The sequence below is a fragment of the Scyliorhinus torazame genome, chromosome 9, assembly GCF_047496885.1.
Source record: "Scyliorhinus torazame isolate Kashiwa2021f chromosome 9, sScyTor2.1, whole genome shotgun sequence".
Taxonomy (NCBI): domain Eukaryota; kingdom Metazoa; phylum Chordata; class Chondrichthyes; order Carcharhiniformes; family Scyliorhinidae; genus Scyliorhinus; species Scyliorhinus torazame.
This window is the reverse complement of record NC_092715.1, coordinates 201,797,343-201,821,950: the sequence shown is the minus strand read 5'-3', so window position 1 is coordinate 201,821,950 and position 24,608 is coordinate 201,797,343. Positions and strand designations below refer to the sequence as shown.

The following is a 24,608-nucleotide window of genomic DNA, read 5'->3' as shown; positions in this document are numbered from 1 at the left end:
CAGTGAGGAGAGTGAATCTCCTGCCGTCCAGGTAATGCCTCCAGTGTCGCACAGCTTCTACTATGGCTTGGGCCTCCTTTTCGACTGAGGAGTGGCGGATTTCGGAAGCATGGAGGGTACGTGAGAAGAAGGCCACGGGTCTGCCCGCTTGGTTGAGGGTGGCCGCCAGAGCTACATCAGAAGTGTCGCTCTCGACCTGGAAGGGGAGGGACTTGTCGATGCCGTGCATCGTGGCCTTTGCAATGTCTGCTTTGATGCGGCTGAAGGCCTGGCGAGCCTCTATCAACAGGGGAAAAACTGTGGATTGGATCAGGGGACGGGCCTTGTCCGCATAGTTGGGGACCCACTGGGCATAGTAACTGAAAAACCCTAGGCAGCGCTTCAGGGCCTTGGAACAGTGAGGGAGGGGGAACTCCATAAGGGGGCGCATGCGTCCAGGGTCGGGGCCTATAACTCCATTTCGCACTATGTAGCCGAGAATGGCTAGACGGTCAGTGCTAAATACGCATTTATCCTTATTGTACGTTAAGTTGACGATTTTAGCGGTCTGGAGGAATTTTCGGAGGTTGGTGTCGTGGTCCTGCTGGTCATGGCCGCAGATGGTGACGTTATCGAGATACGGGAACGTTGCGCGCAAGCCGTACCGGTCAACCATTCGGTTCCTCTCGTGTTGGAAGACCGAGACCCCGTTAGTGACACCGAAGGGAACCCTTAAAAACTGATAGCGCCACCCATCTGCCTCGATGGTAGTAGGCGGACTTGAGATCCACCGTGGAGAAGATCTTATAATGCGCGATCCTGTTTACCAGGTCGGATATACGGGGGAGAGGGTACGCGTCCAGCTGCGTAAACCTGTTGATGGTCTGACTGTAATCAATGACCATCCTATGCTTCTCCCCGGTCTTTACCACCACTACTTGGGCTCTCCAGGGACTGTTGCTAGCTTCAATGACCCCTTCCCTTAGTAGCCTTTGAACCTCGGACCTAATAAAGATCCGGTCCTGGGCACTGTACCATCTGCTCCTGGTGGCGACGGGTTTGCAATCCGGCGTGAGGTTCGCAAACAGGGACGGCGGGTCGACCTTAAGGGTCGCGAGGTCGCAGACAATAAGGGAGGGTATAGGGACGCCGAATTTGAAGGTCAGTCTTTGCAGGTTACACTAGAAGTCCAACCCCAGGAGTGTAGCCGCGCAGAGGTGCGGAAGGACGTAAAGGTGGAAATTGTTGAATTTCCTTCCTTGGACTGTGAGGTTTGCTAGGCAGAACCCCTTTATCTCCACTGAGTGAGAACCGGAGGCCAGGGAGATTCTTTGATTTACAGGGTGGGTAAAATGTGAACAGCGCCTTACCGTGTCGGGGTGTATAAAGCTCTCCGTGCTTCCAGAGTCGATCAGGCAGGACGTCTCGTGGCCGTTGATGAAGACCGTCGTCGTTGCTGTTGAGAGTGTTCGATGTCGAGTTTGGTCCAGAGTCACCGAGGCCAGACGCAGTGAATTTTGATCGGGCAGTGTATAGTCGGCTGGGCTGGGGTCCTGGGGCCCCATCCAAGATGGCGTCTCCCATGGATCACACATGGTGGTAGGAGATGGACAAAATGGCAGCACCCATCCGTCCAGCACGGTGTCTGGGGAACAAGATGGCGGCGCCTGTGGGCCGCACTTGGCCCTAGGATATGGGGGTGGCGGTGACTGTTGGCCACCTGGGGTCCGAGGGGAAGTTCGCTGTGGCAGCCCGGAGTCGCCGCTGGAGACCGCGGCCACCGCTCGTGCCTGGCAGACCCCCACAAAATGGCCCTTCTTGCCGCACCCTTTGCAGGTGGATGTGCGGGCCGGGCAGCGCTGGCAGGTGTGCTTTTCTTGCCCGCAGAAGAAGCAGTGGGGCCCATCGGAGTTGGCGGGCCACCTTACAGCGCAGGCCTGTGGGGACAGGGGGAAGGTCTGTGGGGCTGCCGCTGAGGGATTCCACGCTGCCCAGGGGGCCGCCGCACGGTCGGGCACGTAGGATTGTGCGTTCATGGAGGCAACGTCCATGGACCCCGCCAGGGCCCATGCCTCCCTAAGTCCCAGGATGTCTTTCTCTAAAAGACGTTGGCGGATCTCTTGAGGAGCTCATACCTGCTACGAAGGCATCCCGAATTAAGAGTTCTGTGTGGTCGCTCGCCGAAACTTGCGGTAGGCCACAGCTTCTGCCCAGCACCAGTAGCGCGCGGTAGAACTCCTCCAACGATTCCCCGAGGCTTTATCGTCTCGTTGCAAGCAGGTGACGTGCGTAGACCTGATTTACTGGGCGGATATAATGTCCTTTTAAAAGTTCGATTGCTGCATCAAAGTCTTCCGCCTCTTCGATGAGGGTGTAGATCCCAGGGCTTATCCTTGAGTGCAGGAGATGCAGTTTTTGCTCCCCCGTGGGGGTGCCTCCAGCCGTCTCAACGTAGCCAATGAAACACACCAACCAGTTTTTGAAAATCGCCGCTGAGTTCAAAGAACAAAGAACAAAGAAATATACAGCACAGGAACAGGCCCTTCGGCCCTCCAAGCCCGTGCCGACCATGCTGCCCGACTAAACTACAATCTGCTACACTTCCTGGGTCCGTATCCTTCTATTCCCTTCCTATTCATATATTTGTCAAGATGCCCCTTAAATGTCCCTATCGTCCCTGCTTCCACTACCTCCTCCGGTAGCGAGTTCCAGGCACCCACTACCCTCTGCGTAAAAAACTTGCCTCGTACATCTACTCTCAACCTTGCCCCTCTCACCTTAAACCTATGCCCCCTAGTAATTGACCCCTCTACCCTGGGGAAGTTCGCTGCATGGGGACTGAGTTGCAGACACTCTGGCTTGATTCGGTGATCCATCTTCTCTGCTTAAGTGTAGTCTATTAAATTGATACACGATCAATTACTGCAAAGATGAGGTTAAAGCATGAAGGCTTTAATAGACTAGAACTGTTCCCCAGCAGCTCAGGTACAGAATGAGGGCTGCTGGGACGGCACCAACTCTTATACCCCGCCTATCTGGGCAGAGCTACATACTATACAGCCAATGGTAAACCCCCAGGTTTGACCAATGGAACTTCAGCCTCTCGGGTGCTGCAATACCTGATAATACCACACCGCCTCCATTGAGAGTATATCCTTTCTTAAATGTGGAATCCAAAACCACACACAGTATTCCAGAGGTGGTCTTACCAAAACCCTGAATAATTGTAACATGACTTCCATAGAATCCCTACAGTGCAGAAGGAGGCTTTTCAATCCATCAAGTCTGCACTGACCCTCTGAAAGAGCACCCCATCCCTACCTTATCTCCCCATACCCTGTAACTCCACCTAACCTGCACATCTTTGACACACTAAGGGGCAATTTAGCACTGCTAATCCACCTAACCCATACACCTTTGGACTTCTTTATTCTTGTACTCCAGTCCTCTTGCAATAAAGGCCAACATGCCATTTGCCTTCCTAATTGCTTGCTGCACCTGCATGCTAACTTTCTGAACCTATTTTCCGCACTTTCGAGGGCTGTTGACGCCTGAGTGATTGGCACCGGTTCTCCCGCCGGCGTGGGGACTTAGTCCCTCAGAAGGGAGAATCCCGTGTCTGGGCACCTCCTGGATTATGTTATTGTTTGAGTCAAAGATTGGAGTGATGTCTGCATCACTCGATTCATGTGGAAGACTGATACTTCTTTAAAATAAATTTAGAGTGCCGAATTATATATATTCCAATTAAGGGCGGGATTCGGAAGAATTCTGACAGCTGTCATCTCCTTGGTGGCAGGCCCCGGGTTGGCCTCCAGTGATTCCTCCTCCTTGATGGTGCCCGTCGGAGCCTTGGGGTCTCCATGAGACAGAGGGGCAGCTGGAGTGATCTTCAGAGGCCTCTGAATCTTCTGGTTCTGCCAGTCCTGGCGGATGCCCATTGGCTGCACCATGGTATCAACACCCTCAGCAATGCTCCTCAGTGACTGGGCCACGCTCTGCAGTGCCTCGACAATGTCCACCTGTGTCTGGGACATGTCACTCAGCGACTGGGCCATGATGTTGAGGCCTTCAGCCATGGTCGTCATAGACTGAGCCATGCTTCGGGCACCACCACTCAAGACCCGGACATCATGCTCCAAGCTTTCCACAGCGGTCACCAGCCAAGCAGTGTTGGCCTCGGTGCCATGCATAGCTGGCATCATCTCCTGTGCCCGTAGACTTTGGGACGCCTCCAATTGGCTATGCACGTGCTGAAATGCTGCTGATATTCCCTCCTGAATATCACGGCTGTTTCCTATCATCTGCATCAGCTCTGGGAGAATTTTGTTAGAGGTTAGGTTTCTGACTGGGACCCAGCTGTGTCCTGGGATCCAGCAGACCTCCGACTGCTGACTCCCTTGGATGATTTAAAAAAAAAAAATTTAGAGTACGCAATTCATTTTTTCCAATTAAGGGACAATTTAACGTGGCCAATCCACCTACCCTGCACATCTTTGGGTTGTGGGGGCGAAACCCACACAGACACAGGGAGAATGTGCACACGGACAGTGACCCAGAGCTGGGATCGACCCTGGGACCTGGGTGTTGTGAGGGAGTAGTGCTAACCACTGCGCCACTGTGCTGCCCATCCTCGGATGTTATGGGTAGCATGGTGGCACAGACGGTGGCACAGTGGTTAGTACTGCTGCCTCACAGCGCCAGGGACCCGGCTTCAATTCCGGCTTCGGGTGACTGTCTCTGTGGAGTTTGCACGTTTCTCCCCGTGTCTGTGCGTGTTTCGTCCGGGTGCTCCGGTTTCGTCCCACAGTCCAAAGATGTGCAGGTTAGGCGGATTGGTCATGCTAAAATTCCTTTAGTGTCCAAAAGGTTAGGTGGGGTTAAGGGGAGAGGATGGGGGTGTGGACCTGTGTTGGGTACTCTCTCTAAGGGGCGCTGTAGACTTAATGGGCCAAATGGCCTCCATCTGCACTGTAGGGATTCTATGTTTCTGCCTCCACTTGATGTGTATCGGCAATTGTGTGGTGCTCAGAAACCTGTCCACTAATATCGCCCACCGAGGTGTGTGTCTCTGTGTTAGTGGAAGGTGGGGGTGATAGCTGTGATGCCTTGATGGTCATCTCGTTGGAGCTCTCCTTTGAGTGGTCTCTTGAGTGGCGGGATGGTATGACTCCAGATGGCCTGACCTTATCAGATGGTGAACCTGCGAGATAATGGACATGTGGTCAGTAAGAGGGAAGGATCATTTTGTCTGACATGAATAACTCACTTGAGACAGGTCAGCTGGGCGAAGGGGCAGTGGATCCTCACCTCTGCAGCACAGGCCAACCTTGCTGTCGGTGACTGCTCTCTACTCGGCCAACCCTGTGATTTCCAGAGCCCGTTCCTATAAGCGGATGGGGACATGAATCTCTGGTACTCCGCCCCCGTCGTGGCCCTTTTCCGCTTTTTATAGGCCTCCTTCTTCTGCGGTGACAAAGAGAGGGCATTGTGAGCCGCACGCTTGATGGGTCAAGGGGGTACATAGTAGGTGGCATGTGTGGGCACTGCACCTGGACATGAAAGGGTTGTGCTGGTGGGTGCGAGTGCGTTCTGAGGAACAAGTACGAAGATCGAATGTGGGGAGGGTGTGAGGTGTCAGCCAGTGATTTGTAAGGGGGTATGTATTGGGAATTTGAGGAGTGGCAGATGGAACTTATCACTGCATCCCTCTCCCAACCCCTCGCTCGCTGATTCCATCACCTGACTAGGAAGGTGGAGAGGGGAAGCAGCGAGTTAGAGGATCATGAGGGGAAGTAGTGAGTGGGAGAGTTGAGAGGGGGAAGCGGTGAGTGTGAGGGTCAAGAGGGGGAAGTGGTGAGTGGGAGGGGTCAAGAGGGGGGAAGTGGTGAGTGGGGGAGTTGGGGGGGAAGTGGTGAGTGGCAGAGTTGAGAGGGGAAGTGGGGAGTGTGAGGATCAAGAGGGGGAAGTAGTGAGTGGGAGAGTCAAGAGGGGGAAGTAGTGAGTGGGGAAAGTCAAGAGGGGGAAGTGGTGAGTGTGAGGGTTGAGAGGGGAAGTGGTGAGTATCGAGTGGGAGAGTTAAGGAGGAACTTGCTAGTGGGAGAGTTGCGAGGGAGAAGTGGTGAGTGGGAGGGTTGAGAGGGGAAGTGGTGAGTGAGAAGGTTGAGAGGGGAAGTGGTGAGTGAGAAGGTTGAGAGGGGAAGTGGTGAGTGAGAAGGTTGAGAGGGGAAGTGGTGAGTGAGAAGGTTGAGAGGGGAAGTGGTGAGTGAGAGGGTTGAGAGGGGAAGTGGTGAGTGAGAGGGTTGAGAGGGGAAGTGGTGAGTGAGAAGGTTGAGAGGGGAAGTGGTGAGTGAGAGGGTTGAGAGGGGAAGTGGTGAGTGAGAAGGTTGAGAGGGGGAAGTGGTGAGTGAGAGGGTTGAGAGGGGAAGTGGTGAGTGAGAAGGTTGAGAGGGGGAAGTGGTGAGTGGGAGGGTTGAGAGGGGGAAGTGGTGAGTGAGAAGGTTGAGAGGGGGAAATGGTGAATGGGAGAGTTGAGGGGGGAAGTGGTGAATGGGAGAGTTGAGAGGGGGAAGTGGTGAGTGAGAAGGTTGAGAGGGGGAAGTGGTGAATGGGAGAGTTGATAGGGAGAAGTGGCAAGTTAGAGAGGCAAGTGCTGAATGGGAGGGAGTGAAGGGGTTGGGAGAAGGACTTAGGGAAGCTGCAGTATGCTTAAAAAATAGCATTAGTAGTGACGTTGCAATAACATTTATGGAGGCAGCGCTATTCAGATAATTTCTGTTACAAACTGCACAAAAGTACAAACATATGGGGCGTGATTCTCAGAACCCCCACCGGGTCGGAGAATCGCCGGGAGCTGGCGTGAATCCCGCCCCCGCCGTGTCCCGAATTCTCCGCCTCCAGAGATTCGGCGGGGGCGGTAATCGCGCCGCGCCGGTCGGCGGGAATCGCGCCGGTCGACGGGCCCACCCCCGGCGATTCTCCGACCTGCGATGGGCCGATGTCCCGCCGCTGTCAACCCTTTCCAGCTGGCGTGGATTAATCCACCTACCTTAACGGGCGGGAGCAGGCAGCGCGGGCGGGCTCCGGGGTACTGGGGGGGGGCGCGGGGCAATCTGGCCCCGGGGGGGTGCCCCCACGGTTGCCTGGCCCATGATCGGGGCCCACCGATGGGCGGGCCTGTGCCATGGGGGCACTCTTTTTCTTCCGCCTTCGCCATGGTCTTCACTATGGCGGAGGCGGAAGAGACCCCCCTTCCCTGTGCATGTGTGGGGATGCTGTGAGCGGCCGCTGATGCTCCCGCGCATGCGTCGCGCGGCAAAGTCCTTTCGGCGCCAGCTGGCGTGGCGCCAAAGGCCTTTCCTGTCAGCCAGCGGAGCGGAAACCACTCCGGCGCGGGCCTAGCCCCTCAAGGTGAGGGCTTGGCCCCTAAAGGTTCGGAGAATTCCGCACCTTTGGGGCAGCCCGACGCCGGAGTGATCCGCGCCATTTTTGGCGCCGGGTAGCGGACATCGTGCCAGTTTGCGGAGACTCCTGCCCCTGATTGGAGTACATTCTGAATGGGGGAATACCTCATACACGACAGCTATACTGGTGAGTGCTGCTACTCTGGGGCTTTGGAAGTGAAATTACTTCCAAGGATTCATCTTGTATTGTTTTCACTTTGACACGGCTGCCTTTTAGAATCATAGAATGCCTACAGTGCAGAGGGAGGCCTTTCAGCCCATCGGGTCTGCACTGGTCCCTTACTCTGATAGAGCACCCTACCTAGGCCCAATCCCCTGCCCTATCCCTGTAACCCCACCTAACCTTTAGACACTAAGGGGCAATTTAGCATGGCCAATTCACCAAACCTGCACATCTTTGGACTGTGGGAAGAAACCAGGGCACTGGAGCAAATCCATGCAGACACGGGGAGAAGGTGCAAACTCCACACAGTCACCCAAGGCCAGAATTGAATCTGGGTCTCAGGAGCTGTGAGGCAGCAGTGCTAACCACCATGCCACCTGTTTATTTTTAAAGTAGAATGCCCCTAATTTTTTACTGGTTGAGAAAAACTGGGCATTCTGTCATGAGTTAATTGGTAGAAAACGAGCAGCGCTACTAATACAGTGCCAGTGTGTAGCTCTCAGTCCTCGCTTTGCAGTGATGTGGGTGGGCAGTCTAACCATGACCTACCGCCTGTGTGTGCCTGCACTGATCGGTCAATTCCATAACAACATGAAGAACTCAAAGGTCTTCCAACTGTGAAGTCTCTTTATCATCAGTGAGCTTTAACCCTGTGGATCTTGATATTCAGCAGCCCTGGAGAATGTTCAGTTAAACAAGTGCATATAAACATTACGTTCTTAAATATTATTTGAAAATGTGAAGAATTATTTGCTTACATAATATTAAAACAAATATAAGTTGAGAACTCCTCTGTAAATAGTTCAGATGAAGTGGTCAGGGGTGCAGCAGCATAGAAATTACAACACACAAGCAGGATAGTATGGCCAAGTGGTCTATGACGGTGTTTATTCTCTACGACCTCTGACTGTACCACATCTAATCCTATCAGTTTATCAGTTTCAGTTTGGAGTCTGAGGGTTATCATTCAAAGGCACTTTTGTTAACTCTTTTCTGATGCAGTCTAGATGGCACATTGGACCATAGGACACACTGCCCCAAGGAGCCATCACAATGGACAATGGTCCTCAGACTGTCACAACTGCACCTCCAGCAACCCGGTGTGGGCCAGACTAGATGAACGTCAACTGTCCTAAGACCATTTCCCCTTTCTGGCCAAAGGTTATTGCTCAGTATCCGAAGGCTTTTGCAAATAAATAAATCACAGTCAAAAAATTAATTGTAGAAAAGAATGTCAATAATTCAAAAAAGAAATAGCGCACATTTTCCTCGACTGGCTACTAATTTGTACCATTCACAATTTGATAAAAATCCTGAGACCAACAGGGAGGGGAAATGAAAAGAACCCCGCAACAGATTTTACACCGGTTAGTGAACCTGTTCAAATTAGAAGCAAAAGAGAGAGAGAGAAATATCAATAACTAAATGCCGATAGATCTTCTGAAAATGGAAGAGTCACTATGATATGCTGAAGGAACATTTCTATCTGATACAATCAGCACTGATGGTCGGCTATTGTAAGGAACTGGAGTCTTAAGTATATGAATATCTGCAGCAAAGGCCTCCACAAAGATATCGATTTTTCTTTATGGTATAGAAAGGAAAATAAATCAAATTATGTTCGAACCACGGGAAGGAGAGAGGAAAGGGTTGACCCTTTGAAGAGATTTGCAATTTAATTGATTTTTGAAGGTAGGAAGTCAATCAGTATAAGTAAATTGACGTTATGAGATAAAAATGATCTCTTAATGTGATCCCTTCCCCACATCGCAGTTTCAGTGCAAATAAATGTGGTTGAACCCCCAGGATCAGCGTGACAGCAGTTATTGTGCACGCCATAGCACTGTCGAGTCAGTGGGGTTCTGCTCAGGTTGCAGTTTATTTTTCCTGCATGTGTCTGTGCTCCCTGAGAGAAGGCAATGAACAGTCTCACACTGATTGCTGTTTCAACCAACAGCAGTTGAGAGAATGTAATTAATGACTCTATTTGCTCGAGCACGGCCGAGAACAATTGAGTTTGTTATGGCAACAACTGATGCCAGCTTCTCTGGACTCAAGGGATGTGTTAAGTCTGCAACTACAGCTGGGCAGAGCACCAGATGATCCTCATGCACTGGGAGTGTTTGGCAAATGAAGTGTCAATAAAGTTAAGTGATTCAGTCCTACATTTTTAAACTGGAGTAGATGAGGAGGTGGAATGATTTGATGGATTGCCTGTGCAGCAGCCCTCACAAGCAGTATTTGACTTGTCCACAACTGGGCCTGTAGAAAGCAGGGTACAATAAATAAACAGCACATAGGGATTGAAAAAACTACCTTTTCAATGAGAAAAGTAGTATTGTTGGCAGCTGCAGTGTCCCATGGAAGTATGGTGCATATTGCAATGATTTTAATTGCAGACTAAGGTGGCATAATAATAAATTCATATCGTAGACGGGTGAACAAATTCACCGTAAACAGCTTTTCTATAAATAGTGAAACCTTTGTTGGAACCACACTAATTCAGTCTGGAGCTTTGTTAAATTGTGAGTTGGAGGACAAAACCTTACGAACTGACCACAGACTCATGAAATAGAGAAGCAGTAAGTTGGAGTTCAGCAAACAGCTTAGCTTGAAATTTACTTTGTTCTTAATATTGATGGGAAGACTGTCCAGTACGTGGAACATGATAGAGTCCTTGCGGGGACAGCACGGTGACACAGTAGTTAGCATTGCTGCCTCACGGCGCCAAGGTTCCAGGTTCAATCCCGGCTCTGGATCACTGTCTGTGTGGAGTTTGCACATTCTCCCCGTGTTTGCGTGGGTTTCTCCCCCACAACCCAAAGATGTGCAGGTTAGGTGGATTGGCCACGCTAAATTTCCCCTTAATTGGAAAAAATGAATTGGGTACTCTAAATTTATTAAAAAATAAATAAATGATAGAGTCGTTGCTTCTCATTTTAAAACTGTCCTGATGGAAATATACAACATACATCTCCCAACAGAGTCTCCAATCATTAAATGGAATGAGTTCTTTAAAATTAAAGGAACCAATTAGTGGGTGGACAGAGATTTCAGTATGTCTGACTGGATGTGCTGATTTTCATTGCTGTATGCGGGTTACATGTGTCTTTACAAAATAACAAATGAAAGATCATAATATGGTAGGACTTTCACTATAACAGATGTATTTTTCCATGTATATAGAAGGTAGGTGCTTTAGGATATTGGAATCTGTTCGTCAAACAGAGATGTAAAGAAATTATTGCATTTATATAATGCCTTCCAGGGCATTAGGATGTCCCAAAGTGCATTCCAATCAAATAAATATTTTGAAGTGTGGTCATATAATATAGGAAACATGGCAGCCATCAAGTGCCCATGAAAGAGAAATGAGATACATTAGTAGATAATCTGCTTTAGAATGTGGGAGTTCTTGTGGTGTAGTGGTAGTGACTCTGCCTCTGGGTCAAGAAGCTCTGGATTTAAGTCCCACCATCAGGACATGATGGCAATGGGAGATATGTTCAAAATGTGGTTGATTGTCAGCCTGTAAATCAGCCCAATGTTCCTGATGGCAGGTGGGAGAGTTTCCTGGTCAGCCATAACTTTGCCAAGCATAATCATGGACCAAGCCCATGGTTACCAATGTCCTGTTAGGGCATGGCACTTGAAGGAGGAGGATTCTGTTGTTAGTGATATTGGTTGAGGGATAATTGTTGGCGAAGATACTGGGAGAACTCTTTTGCTCTTCTTTGAATAGTGCAATGGGATCCATTACATCTATGTGAGAGGGCAGGTAGGACCTTGATTTAACAGCTCATCCGAAACCGTAACACAGCATTATTATTACGTCTGTATGTTCCAGTATGGTAATGGTATTACGACACCTTGGCAATGCGCGGTCAATTCCAGCCCCAGTCATCCCAGAGTCACAACACAAGTGAATTAACCAATAACTCTTATAAAAATTCCCGAAGTCTTTGGCCCTTGATTGTCCAATAATTATAGTCACCAAATTTGAAAGTTTAAACACAATTACTGTTTATTTATGACAAGAATTATCATGAAAAATGCAGTAAATACAGCTAGATAACCGAGAAGTTAACCCCACTCCCCACTTTATCAGTCCCACCCTCTACCCGCACACATAAGATAGACAAATACAGGGGGGGGGGGGGAAATGGATGAAAAGACGGACAAACACGGGGGGGGGGGGGGGTGAAAGGGGTAAAAAATAATAAGGATGAAAGTTAAAAGGGTCTTTGCTTCGGATGGTGGTTCTTGAGAACATTTTCTCCACAGTATGCTTGTTGATTAAAGTCTCTGGTTTACATGGCCTTCTTTGTAGAGACATTCATTCATTCAGGGTCGCTGTAGGTTAGAAAATGCAGTACTCACAGGCAGCAGGCTTTCTGGAGAAACCCCATATTTCTCATCAAGCTGTGCTGTCAGCTTAAGGTTCGCAACCAGAAACTCTATCTTTCTGTAGAGAGAGTTGGTTGGTTCTGCTGTTGCTGTTCAGGAGAGAGAATTGGTCGGTTCTGGACTCTGCCTGTCCATAGATTAATCCAAACTCTCTGTCAGGTCAGAAACACAACCTCTCTGGAGTAAAACGGAGAGGAGAGGATAGCAGGTTCTTTCCTGAGGCTGCCAATACCAAAACTGAAATCAAACTCAACCCTTGGAGCTCTGAAAAGCATTCCAATGGTATCAGATCCAATCACCGCCTGTTCTTGGGCAGAGCACAGCCTTTTGGGCCAATTCAGACCCCACCAGCCAAATCAATCAAACCGAGTCCCAGCCAATCTCTGTTATTGGTACCGGTCAGTCTACAACTCCAGCAGGAATCAGCACAGACTAGCACAATGACCGCTCCTACTGCGGAAATCCTCTACTTGAATAAAAGGCTCAGGCCACTTGCCTCAATGACACACATTCATTGATTATTCATTAATCAAAAGTGTAATGGCAAAAGAAAAATAGAAAGGGGAAATAAGGGAATAAACAGGGAATAAACAGGAAGGACCCTTACAATAGGATCTGGGACTATTTCACATCTGTGCCAAGACTCATTTGGCTGTTATATGTTCCTGATATAGTTATCAGAGTTCTGTCGATTATTTTGTGCAAAGTTGTACTGAAACACATACGATTAGAAAACCTTTTGATTTTTCTGGCAGTAATTAACATAGACAATCTCTCCACTATGTTTGTAATGTTGCTAACACAAAATGCTCAATGGAAATCTCCCCTCTGCTGCTGTTTGGCTGGTAATGGTTGAACTTGTTTGTCACATTGTTGTTCTTGCTAGTTCCTGCAACAAAGTGAGCTTCAAAAAGAAAGCAGCTAAAATCATGATTAATTGAACAAAGTATCCCTACATTACAACAGGGACTGTGCTTTAATAATAATCTTTATTGTCACAAGCAGGCTTACATTAACACTGCAATGACGTTATTGTGAAAAGCCCATAGTTGCCACATTCCGGTCGGTGCCTGTTTGGGTACACAGAGGGAGAATTCAGAATGTCCAAATTACCTAACAAGCACGCCTTTCGGGACCTGTGGGAGGAAACCGGAGCATCCCGAGGAAACCCACGCAGACACGGGGAGAACGTGCAGACTCTGCACAGGCAGTGACCCAAGCCGGGAATCGAACCTGGGACCCTGGAGATGTGAAGCAACTGTGCTAACCACTGTGCTATCGTGCCACACGTCATAAATAGTACCTCATTGGCTGTGAAATGCTTTGGGATGTCCTGAGATCATAATGCTTAGATTTCATTATTTGGCCGAAACACTGAACAGGTAACCACCGCTCTCTCACTCAGGCTAAGAGCTTTGTTAGCTTGGTCACATGTTTTTACTTCTTTTCGAATTAGGAGAACATTTTTCTTCCATTGATTGCCTTCATCCAATTATTTGGTTTAGCTAGGAACCCTTCTCTCTGACAAATCAAGGGCTCAACCCATGGTATCATATTAGACCAATAGACTGCCACAATGTGCCACGTTTAAGATAATTAATACATTTTCTAAAGATGATATCTGCGTGATTTACAAATGGAAGAAGTTGACTGCCTCATTCCTCTCTTTTGCCCTCGCACCATCACAAGCTTTCTGCTTTAATGAAGATGTGATGGAGACAGTAGACTCCCTGCAGTTCTCGAAGTTTGAGTCTGAGCGAACCAGAGGTGTGGCGCGTTTCATGAAGTAGTTCGATATGATTGAGGTGACTGAAGGCGTGGAATGTCACATGTATGGGCTTCATGACTAAACTAATCAGTGGGTTGAGTGCCTCAAGCTTACGTAATCTTGGCTCTGTAACCAAATATTTGATGTAGTGGCATTACGAAGGGAGGGAGCAGCAGAATTCAGCAGACATTTTTAGAGGTGGATTTGAAATACAGCTGCTATTTGGAGTTAAGCTCATGGTATTTGGGATGTACACTGGCGTCTGTGACCACCTGACTACAGGGCTTCTTAGAAAACAGAGAAAAATGAAAACTAACTCATTATTTTATTAAAGTAAAAAGTGTGGGGGTAGTGTCTAAGGATCAGGCACATCCAGCTGCTGTACTGTAAACGGGCACGTGTATCATTAAAGGTGAGTATTGAAGTAGCTGATCTCTGTATATCCAAGGAGTATGGAGCTCGTCCAAATGTATCTTACAGGTCAAGCTTTGAAATGAAGAAGCAATAAGCCAGTGAAATGGTACTATCACCAAAACATGATTGATCAATTGAATTCTATCAAAGAGAGTGGACAGCCAGATTAAGTCAGGGCTGATAGGTTCAATGAGTTAAAGCATGATGTTCATTTCAGCTTCATTTCACCAGTCTTTGCTTGTGAAATTGGTCAATCAATAGAGGTTGAAGATCATATATCGGTGACCATCTTATAGGGAATATAATCTACTCCAGGCAGCCCCTGACTCCAGCTGCCTTCACTATAATGGAGACAGAGCTGAAACTCCATCAGTATGACTGAAATGGGCTGATATCTTGGACAAATGAAAAGTATTTTTGGAACTCTGTTGATTTATTTTTTACTCAGGTTGATTTACAGAGAAACTGTAACCATCTTCGAGGAAATATAATGATCTCGCTTTAAAATTTGTGCAATAAATATATCGCTAAAATATAATCATAAAACTCTGATTTTTCTTTCTTTTGCCGTTAGAAAAAGAAATGATTTTTTTTGATCAGCGGGGAGGGGTGTGTTGCTTGTGTATGAGTGTGTGTGGGCGGGGGGGGGGGGGGGAGCATGGGAGAAGAGTATGCAGTTTTGTTTTATATTGCAGAATTTGCTAAATTAGATCATTGGCTTTGTTTTTGTGCCTAAAGGCCTTTGAACACAAAGTAATATCTTTAGCTGTATTGGAGGCTAAATAAAAAGATTGTGATGTGAGTTTCTACACATGAGAGAAATGAAGAATAAAGAACTGGAAATTTGAAAAAGAAAGCCTCGTAGGGTTCTGCTGACAATTTTATACTTGCATATAAAGAAATAACAATAATGTAGTGCCTTTAGTTCATTCACTGTCAGCGTTGAAGTCTCCTGTTGTTCCTCATATTTCTCTAACTGTGCTGTATAATATTTAGCAATAGAAATGATCTTTCCAGCTGCTAAATGCTTGCAAGCATTTGCATATTTGATAGCTGAAAATTAAACCTGCTGCATAGAAGATTCATTTTGATGTTTAACAGATGTGGCATACATGTGCCTTTAAATGGTATCACTCCCCACTCCTTGCAGCTTAAGTAAGTCTATTCTAGTGCAAAGGGTTCCAAAAGGTTTTTTGGAGGTGTCTAAAGAAGCGATCTATGATAGAAGTCCATCAATGTGTCCAGTTCAGATTTCTCTCAAGTACCTTTAACATACAATGCTAAATGCCTTTCTGTCTCTCTTTTGTCAAGGTGCTCAGGAAAACCCAATGCACAACGGACACTCCCACCCAAGCCGGGATTTTCTGCGGAAACAGATGCGTGGCGAGCTCTTCACACAGCAGCAACTAGAAGTGTTAGACAGAGTCTTTGAAAGACAGCACTATTCAGACATCTTCACAACTACAGAACAGATCAAGTCAGAGCAGGTGAGAATAAACACTTCCACACCACCTTCTCATTTATAAACTGAAATGAACCTTGCTGCAATGGACCTTAGAGGCTAGAAGGTTGAATCTCTCTTCTATCGAAGACAGTGATGCCAACTAAATAGCCAGGAAAAGCCAAGGATCTCAAGTGAAATGAGTTTGTCAGTAGTTCAATTTTGATCGTAAGTGGGATGAAAGCTCCAAACAAAGTGTCAGACCATGAGAAATTGTGGGCTTTCTGTGTCTAAGTTCCTGAGGAAGTTGAATTATTTAAGGTGTGAATGGATGAGGAGATGGCACATCCTGCCTTGGGCACCATGCAGAAAAGGACAGTCTTGACCTTTAGTTGGAGGTATAATATAAAAATAGGAATAATGCAGGACCAAGGAGAGATTGTGTTAGAAATAGAGTAATGGGGGTCATATGATACAGACACAGGAGTAGCTGCATTTTCACGAGCTCTGGCACTACTATCTTTTCATCCTTTTTTCATTCCTAATGCACAACCCATAATTATTTGATCCCGATGTGTATGATCTGTGCTGTGTTGCTGGAAGGTCCTGGTTAAATTTTGGCGATGGGGAGCTGGGTTATGTCATAAAATCCTGCTTGATTGAGGCGGTCAGAGATGACCGGGGGTGGGGCTCAGTTCGCAGTGGCAGTTTCGCTGGGGAGCAGGCATACACTTTGACGCTGCCATTGGCGTTGAGATGATGACTGTCTTTGTGAGTGAAGTTGTGGATGACGGTTTCAGCTCCTCAGCACAGATTATTGGTGCTCACATTGATGAACTGCAAGGTATCCTAAAGAGAATGGATCAAGCAGAGAAGAGGGGCGTCATTCTCTGACCCCCCCGCCGGGTCGGAGAATGGCCGTAGGCCGCCGTGAATCCCGCCCCCACCCCCGCTGAAGTCTCCGGTACCGGAGATTGGGCGGGGGCGGGAATCGGGCCGCGCCGGTTGGCAGGACCCCCCGCTGGATTCTCCGGCCCGGATGGGCCGAAGTCCCGTCCAGAAATTGCCTGTCCCGCCGGCGTAAATCAAACCTGGTATTTACCGGCGGGACCAGGCGGCGTGGGCGGGCTCCGGGGTCCTGGGGGGGGGGGGCGCGGGGCGATCTGACCTCGGGGGGTGCCCCCACGGTGGCCTGGCCCGCGATCAGGGCCCACCAATCCGCGGGCGGGCCTGTGCCGTGGGGGCACTCTTTCCCTTCCGCCTCCACTACGGCCTCCACAATGGCGGAGGCGGAAGAGACTCTCCTCACTGCGTATGCGCGGGAAACTGACAGCGGCCGCTGCCGCTCCCACGCATGCGCCGGGAAACTGTCAGTGGTCGCTGACGCTCCCGCGCATGCGCCGCATTTCCGCCCCAGCTGGCGGGGCAACAAACGCCATTTCCGCCAGCTGGCGGGGCGGAAATCCCTCCGGCGTCGGCCTAGCCCCTCAATGTTGGGGCTAGGCCGCCAAAGATGCGGAGCATTCTGCACCTTTGGGCCGGCGCGATGCCCGTCTGATTGGCGCCGTGTTTGGCGCCAGTCGGCGGACATCGCGCCGTTGGGGGAGAATTTCGCCCGAGAATCCTGTCAGTTGTTAGGCCAGTTTCCTGAGTGGGAGCTCGCCTCTAGTCCTTGGAAATCCTGCTGCATTGTATGTCAAACACCCTGATTGATTCGGGGAGATGGGGCTGGAGAATGAATATCCATGCGTCCGGTCTCCTGAGGGGAGGTGGGAATAAATTCCTGGCCGAATTTGAAAACTGGCTGCTACGCTTTCACAATTTTGATTTGAAGGTTGGGTGTTTAGAGTTTGATGGAGCACATTGTACCCAGTCTTCAGGGCCTGGGGCTGGTCGGTGAATCCAACCACTGGTCTTACGTTGACCTATCCTTTGTGTTCATCGCGAAGGGTTGGAGGCAGCCGGATACGACGGGTCTTCGCCACCCGCTGGAGCTTAGGTTTCACTTTACCGGGGCTTTGGGACTGTGACATAGTGGAGGTGCAAGGCAAGCGGTGAAACACTGGATGGATTCTGGTTGTTGCTCTACGATCCTGTCATGGCTGTGGCCTTTCCAAGCTCTGTGGACGCTATACTATTCTGCAGTTCATCATTAATCCTGAACTTTGTTCCTTTTTAATTTCACTCCTGAGTTTGTGTTATTGCCTTTTAATCTGACAACGGTATATGATATATGAGCACAGAAGTGTTTCTCGCCTGTTATGCTGTGAAAATCATGTTGAGTTGGTTGTGCAATATTTATCCATTTTTTAATTGTGCTTTAATCCATGCTTTTACACTGAGGGCGTACATTTTTTTGTATCCTTCAATTTAGTTATAAATAAGATGAGTAGCATCACAGCAGGGTTGTGGGTTGGTGGTTTGGCATGGAGATGATTGGTATGGCCTTATTAAGGCCACACTGTGGGTGAGGGAAGTCCCCATTAGAACTATTGGTGTCATTTGTTTTTCTATTTTGGTTATTTTGGGATTATGGAATCCTTGCTCGTCTCCTGGTACAGACAGATCATGTTTCCTGGAAAAGACTGGGTTTATTTTTTTGCTTCTATCATTGACACCTCTTGTGTTGAAGGAGTGAAGGGAAGTACACACTGGTGCACGCCTGGGTGTGGTCAGTTAATCCTGGGATATCTAACCTTTCGTGCTTTCTTGGGTTGGTCTTTTATATTCACTTGGTACGCCGGTAGTGCTGTGCTTACTTGTAAATCCTAATGGGTGGGGTCAGAATCAGGAGGGGCATTTGGGTTCTCGTTCTTATGCTGGCATACTTTATCTCCTCTTTTTTGAGGAGTCTGCTTTGTTACCCTGTGGAGGAGGGCAGACACCAGAGTACCATGTGTTTATGGCTTTATCCTGGTATCCTGCTCCTCGGAGATCCCCTACTCTTTTGGATATCCTTTTATCCTTTCATTTTCCATATGAAAGGAGATGCTGATCACAGCAATTACTCAATCTAATGGGATGAATGTTTGCTGGTCTTTTCTGTATTGGTATGTGGAATAATGATCACTTGGTACTGTACTAGATTTTGGGAATTTGTTGCGTTTTGCGGTTAAATGTAAGATACCCCTCTTAGAACTAACATCTTCACAAAATTATTTTTTGTATGTCTTTTTCTTTGTTTTTGTGATTGAAGAATTGTTGATTGCCTCCTGCAGAGGTACAGGCAGGTCTTACATTTGAGAAAAATAATTTATAATGTGCCACTGATAACTGGAGTTGGGGGAATATGAACATGAATGCAAAAATATTATCCTATATTTTCATTGGCTGTTTGAGCAATCGCTTCATGTGAAGATGTGCACCATTTTACCATAATTTCATGGCTTTATCCTCTTCTACCCCATTCTCTAGCTTAACCATTCACTGTTTTTCCGGGATAAACAGAGGCACTAAGTTTAATGATTTCTTTTTTTCTTTTTTTTAAATTTAGAGTATCCAATTATTTTTTCTCCAACTAAGGGGCAATTTAGCATGCCCAATCCACCTAAGCTGCACATCTTTGGGTTGTGGAGGTGAAACCCACGCAGACACGGGGAGAATGTGCAAACTCCACACGGACAGCGACCCAGGGCTTGTATTCGAACCCGGGTCCTCAGCGCTGCAGTCCCAATGCTAACCACTGCGCCACATGCCGCCTATAAGTTTAATGATTAAGCTGAACCAACTGTGTTGGTGTTCTCCTGTCTTTTTCTCCAGTTTTGTACAAACCCTTTTGAGGCTTTGTTGCATTATTTGTGAAAATGAAAAACTCTAATAAAAATATATATAAAAAATAAATAGAGTAATAATTAGGTCACACAGAAAGATAGCGACAGGAGCGCCATTCAGCCCCTTGAGCCTGTTTCACCATTCAGTTAGATCATGGCTGATCTGTTCTTCAACTTCATCTACCTGCTTCTGCTCAAAAGCCATGATATCCTTACCCAACCAAAAACAAGAAATCTCAGCCGTGAAACTTTCAGTTGACCCAGTATTGATATTTGGCGGAAGAGAGTTCTAGATTTCCTCTCCAATGTGTATGAATAACTGCTTCCTGGTTTAATTCCCAAATGACACATCTCTAAATTTAAGATTCCTTTAGAGGACTTTTTTTTCTCCACCTACCCTACCAAATTATTTTATCACTTTCAAGACCTTGATTGGATTATCTCTCAACTTTATAAACTAAGAGTGAATATAAGCTAAATTCATGAAACATGTTCGTCATGATAGGCAAACATGCAACCAATGAACACTCAGAATAGGACACAACCAATGGGCAGTCAGGACACTCAGGGGTGGCATCACCACAAGGGGACATGACATAAACACTATAAAAGGGATGAGGCACTCACACCCTGCCTCTTTCCACAGACAGACATCTAGAGAGTTAGACAGGGTTGATCAGCAGCATCACATCCCAGCACGTGGCCTGGAGCAAGCTGGTACAGTTAGACTGAGTCACTACAGTTAGATTAGCAGAGAGTCGAACTCATTTGAGAACTGTGTTAATAGTTCAATAAACACGTTGAACTAATTTCCGAGTCTGGAACATCCTTTAGTTAAGACTGCATCCAGTAGCAGCCTGTGTTATCCAAAGCAGCATAACACAACAATGTCTTCATAATTTAAGCTTTTAAACCCTGGTATCATCTTGGTTATTAGTATCCAGGGAATCCCTGCAGTGCAGAAGGAGGCTATTCAGCCCATCGAGTCTGCACCGACTGTCTGAAAGAGCACCTTACCTAGGCCCACACCCCTGCCCTATCACCAACCCCACCTAACTGCATCTTTGGACATTAAGGGGAATTTAGCGTGACCAATCCACTTAACCTGCACATCTTTGGACTGTGGAAGGAAACCGGAGCAGCTGGAGGAAACCCACGCAGACACAGGGAGAAAGTGCAAACTCCACACAGCCATCCAAGGCTGGAATTGAACTCTGCTCCCTGGCACTGTGAGGCAGCAGTGCTAACCGCTGTGCCACAGTGTCGTAGTACTGTCATACTGTCTCTTTCTTTTAAAAAAAAAGCTAGCTTTTACATTCTTTTGATCTATAATATGAGCAGTTTCACTTCTCTCTTGGAAGTTATGCAGCAAACCTGGCACAAATGGTCTACAAGATACTGAGAAGAGGAATCTGTATTTTCCCCAATAGTCTTAGCACATCAATCAATAAAGTGCAGAACACCAGTGATTTGAATTAAAGAGGAAGTGAATTGCCACTTGCTAATGATTAATATAGTCACCTTACTATTATCATCTTTTACTCTTCAAAGCGAACACCTCTCTCCCTCATGCAATACCATGAGTTGGGGGTGCCGGCCACAGCCCATTATTCTAACGCAAGAAACCACACAGAGAGTTGTCCCATACCAGGACCCTAATGGGGAATTGGAAAGAATGCGGAGGACCCAATAACACGCGAGGGACCCTGAAAGGCCAGTGATATGACAGAATTGTCTATCTTAAAGGGAGGACCTTAGTTGAATAAATGCGAACAGACAGCTGCCGGATTCCTGACCGGTGGGTGAAATTAGAAATTTAGTGGGGGTGCAGCTGGGATCCTGTGCGATTGATCCCTGGCAGGGAGATGGTGGGGAACCATGAGACATGATCAGGACTGTGGGGTGAAGGAATAATCTGAGTGGCTTTTTCAGGGACAAGAGGAGGAATAATTCATAATGACGCTGAAGCTATCATCATTGGCAGCACAGTAGCATTGTGGATGGCACAATTGCTTCACAACTCCAGGGTCCCAGGTTCGATTCCAGCTTGGGTCACTGTCTGTGCGGAGTCTGCACATCTTCCCCATGTGTGTGTGGGTTTTCTCCGGGTGCTCCGGTTTCCTCCCACAGTCCAAAGATGTGCAGGTTAGGTGGATTGGCCATGATAAATTGCCCTTAGTGTCCAAAATTGCCCTTAATGTTGGATGGGGTTACTGGGTTATGGGGATAGGGTGGCGGTGTGGACTTGGGTAGGGTGCTCTTTCCAAGAGCTGGTGCAGACTCGATGGGCCGAATGGCCTCCTTCTGCACTGTAAATTCTATGATACCAGGCCCCATTGTGTAACTAGGCACCCGCCTACCTTTTGAGGAAGCCTTACTGATGGCCTGATTTGGGACAGTTAAAGTTTCAACAATTAGAGATTGGATTAGAGACAGGTTGATTGATCCCAATACTTTAGACTCTCTCAAATCCCTCTACCCCTGTCAGGGGGGGAGGAGCAGTTAAAATTAAGGCCTTCAAGATGCTATCTCCTAGGTGGGCTCCGGAAAATAATTTTAAATCATAGCTAATGCAATAAGAGTCGCAACAGTAGTAGAATAAGCCTCTCCTTGGCGAGTTTAGCAGATTATTCATTCTCTTCAATGGTGAATTGAGGGAGGGAGCAGGAGCTGAAAATGAGTTCCATCAATAGAATGCAATGCTCCCTTGATTTGAGATGATTCCCTTTGGTTTGGTCGAGGTGGGCAGGTTTGGATCCTTCTGACCCTCTGACCCTGACTGACCCAGTGCCCTTGGCTACTGACTCGGGTGAAACCGTTACGTTGCACCCCACTATCACCCAGCAACACCCTCAGCACGGTGACATTTGCCATTGGATGCCAGACCTGGCGACACTTCTGTGCAGGCCCCTGTGGGTGGCGGTAGTGAGGTGCGTGATCTCGAACCAGAGGGTGTTCTGTCCCACTACAAATTCGGGAGAGAAGCATTGAGGGTCAAGGAGTCAGCCTGGAGGGGCCTCCAGAGATGGAGGTCTCCCCGGTGTGTGACCCTCTCCCCAGCAAACGGCGTCACTCCAGGTTCTTTTCCATAGATGTCATGCCCAGTCCCCGAAAGAAAAGAGAGGGGGGGGGGGGGGTAGTGAGGAAATGCCAGCAGCTGCCGCTGTCCCCCGAGCAGGGTGCTTCGGAGTCGGACGGGACCCTCGAGGGCCCGTTCCACCCAGTACAATTAATATTGGCCCGTTCCACCCAGTACAATTTAGCACCTCGGACTTGTTCAATTTCTCAGGGGTGGGGGTCAGCCTCCTGCTTCTTAGGATCTTAGCGGGTTATAGTTTGGATGACCCTCTGTCCCAACCGCTGTCTTCGGGCACCTCTGCCACCATCCCGGACCTGTTTATGGAGTTATTTGCGGGGCCTGTCGGTGACCAGGCGGCGGGGGCGGAGCAGGCATCAGCACCACCGCCTCCCACTGGGCCGGGGCCCCTGGAGGAGCCTGAGGAGATCCCACCTATCGGGGATCAAGGCAGACCCTGGGTTGGTAGGTGGGCCTGTGTCGCCCGCCACACTCAGTGTGGCGGAGGATTCGGGCCCGGAGGGCGATTGTCCGAAGACTGTCAGCTGCCCAGTGTCAAGAGCGGAGGATGCACATGAGGGGCGACACATTGTGTCGTCTCTCACCCTGTCTGGTTGACTCCCGGAATCTGGCACATCGTAATTAAAGGTTCTTTTGTTTTTCTGCCTCCGTAGATAGCTCAGGCAGTGTCCTATTGGAACCACTCCTCCGTCCCTCCCCACTACCCTCCTTTCCGCTCTCTCCAAACCACCCCCTTCCTTTCCCTTCTGTTGGTACAGAGGCGAAGGTATCTGGTCTCTCCAGCGCAAAGTTTAATACTTGTACCGTTTGATTTTTGTACAACTGCGTTGTGAACTGTTTTACTAATCAGAGTATCCTACACCCCACCCTGTACATTGGTACGGATGGGAGGGTACCCTTTTTCTCCAACACAAAATTAGTGTTTGCACCATTTGGCCTTGTATGTAGCTTTTACTGTTCTAATAAAAAGGTATGGGCTGGGATTCTCTGAGCCTGCGCCTGTTGTATTGGGTGTTCTGGATCCATGGAACACATACAGGTCACCAACACTTGAAATAGTGCAACGCTATTTTATTGAATCATTAACTGTTGTAACATACTCTGACTGTGGGTTAACACGATACTAGCTTTAACTAAAGACCTTTGCCTTGTCCTACCCAGTTGATGCACTCAGCACATGGTGAATGTCTGTGCTGCAGGCTGTGAGCTCTGTCCTCCTAGCTAGCTGCAGCTCGAATGAGCGGGAACTCTGATGCCCCATGTCTTTATAGTGCGTGTGCTCTAACTGGTGATTGGCTGCGGTGTTGTGTGTGTTGATTGGTCCCACTCTGTGTCCATCAGTGTGTGTCTGCACCATGATATACTGGTGTATATTATGACAGCGCCGGGTCAGAAAATCGCCGGGGGGGGTGCGAGAACCCCGCCATGCTGCTCCGACTCTCCGGCGCCGGTTGGGGGCTGTTGAAAGTGGCCCCCGCGGCGATTCTCCGCGCTCGACGGGCTAAGTGCCCGCCGAGTTCCGCCGTGTTGGTTTACATATGGTCCCACCCGGCAGGACCTCGGTGTTCTGGCTGCAGGGGCTGTCCTGGTTGGGGGGGGGGGGGGGGGGTAGCCGACTTCGTGGGGGGCCTCCACGGTGGCCAGACCTGTGAAATGGGGATAGCGATCGGCGGGTGCGCTCATTCCGGGGGGGGCCTATGTTCCTCCATGCCGGACCCCTGTAGGGTTCGGCCATGTTGCCAGGGGCCCGCGCAGAAACGCCTGTGGCGTGCATGCGCGGACCCGCACCGGCTGTATAGTGCCGGCTTTCGGCACCGGGGCAGTGCTCAGCACTCCGGTGCCGTTCTGTCTCCCGAAGACGAGGAGAATGCCTGAGCCTGGAGGTCCGTTGACGCGTCAACACTTAGCCGCGATATCGGTGAATCCCAGCCATGGTTTAGGTGGGCTTGTTCCAAAACGTGCCAATCAGCAGCCTGCTTGACCCACGCAGCCATTAAATTTAGCCAATCCCAAATTTTCCTTCTTCCAGGTTGAGCTGATAGAAGGATTTGCTGTGGTGTGGTGATTAAAGCTGGCTGGTTTTATTGGCTACTTAGGGCAACAGGC

At 48.6% G+C, this 24,608-nt stretch overlaps 1 protein-coding gene across 2 annotated transcripts in view; it reads left to right on the top strand.

Moving 5' to 3' along the window:
• The window catches only part of pax5 (paired box 5), a 330,945-nt gene that overhangs the window by 101,707 nt on the left and 204,630 nt on the right, over positions 1-24,608 (top strand). For both annotated transcript variants that reach the window (XM_072516984.1, XM_072516983.1), the window contains exon 6: positions 15,506-15,681. In XM_072516984.1, the coding sequence (XP_072373085.1) occupies positions 15,506-15,681 (176 nt within the window). The remainder of the gene's footprint in view (positions 1-15,505; positions 15,682-24,608) is intronic.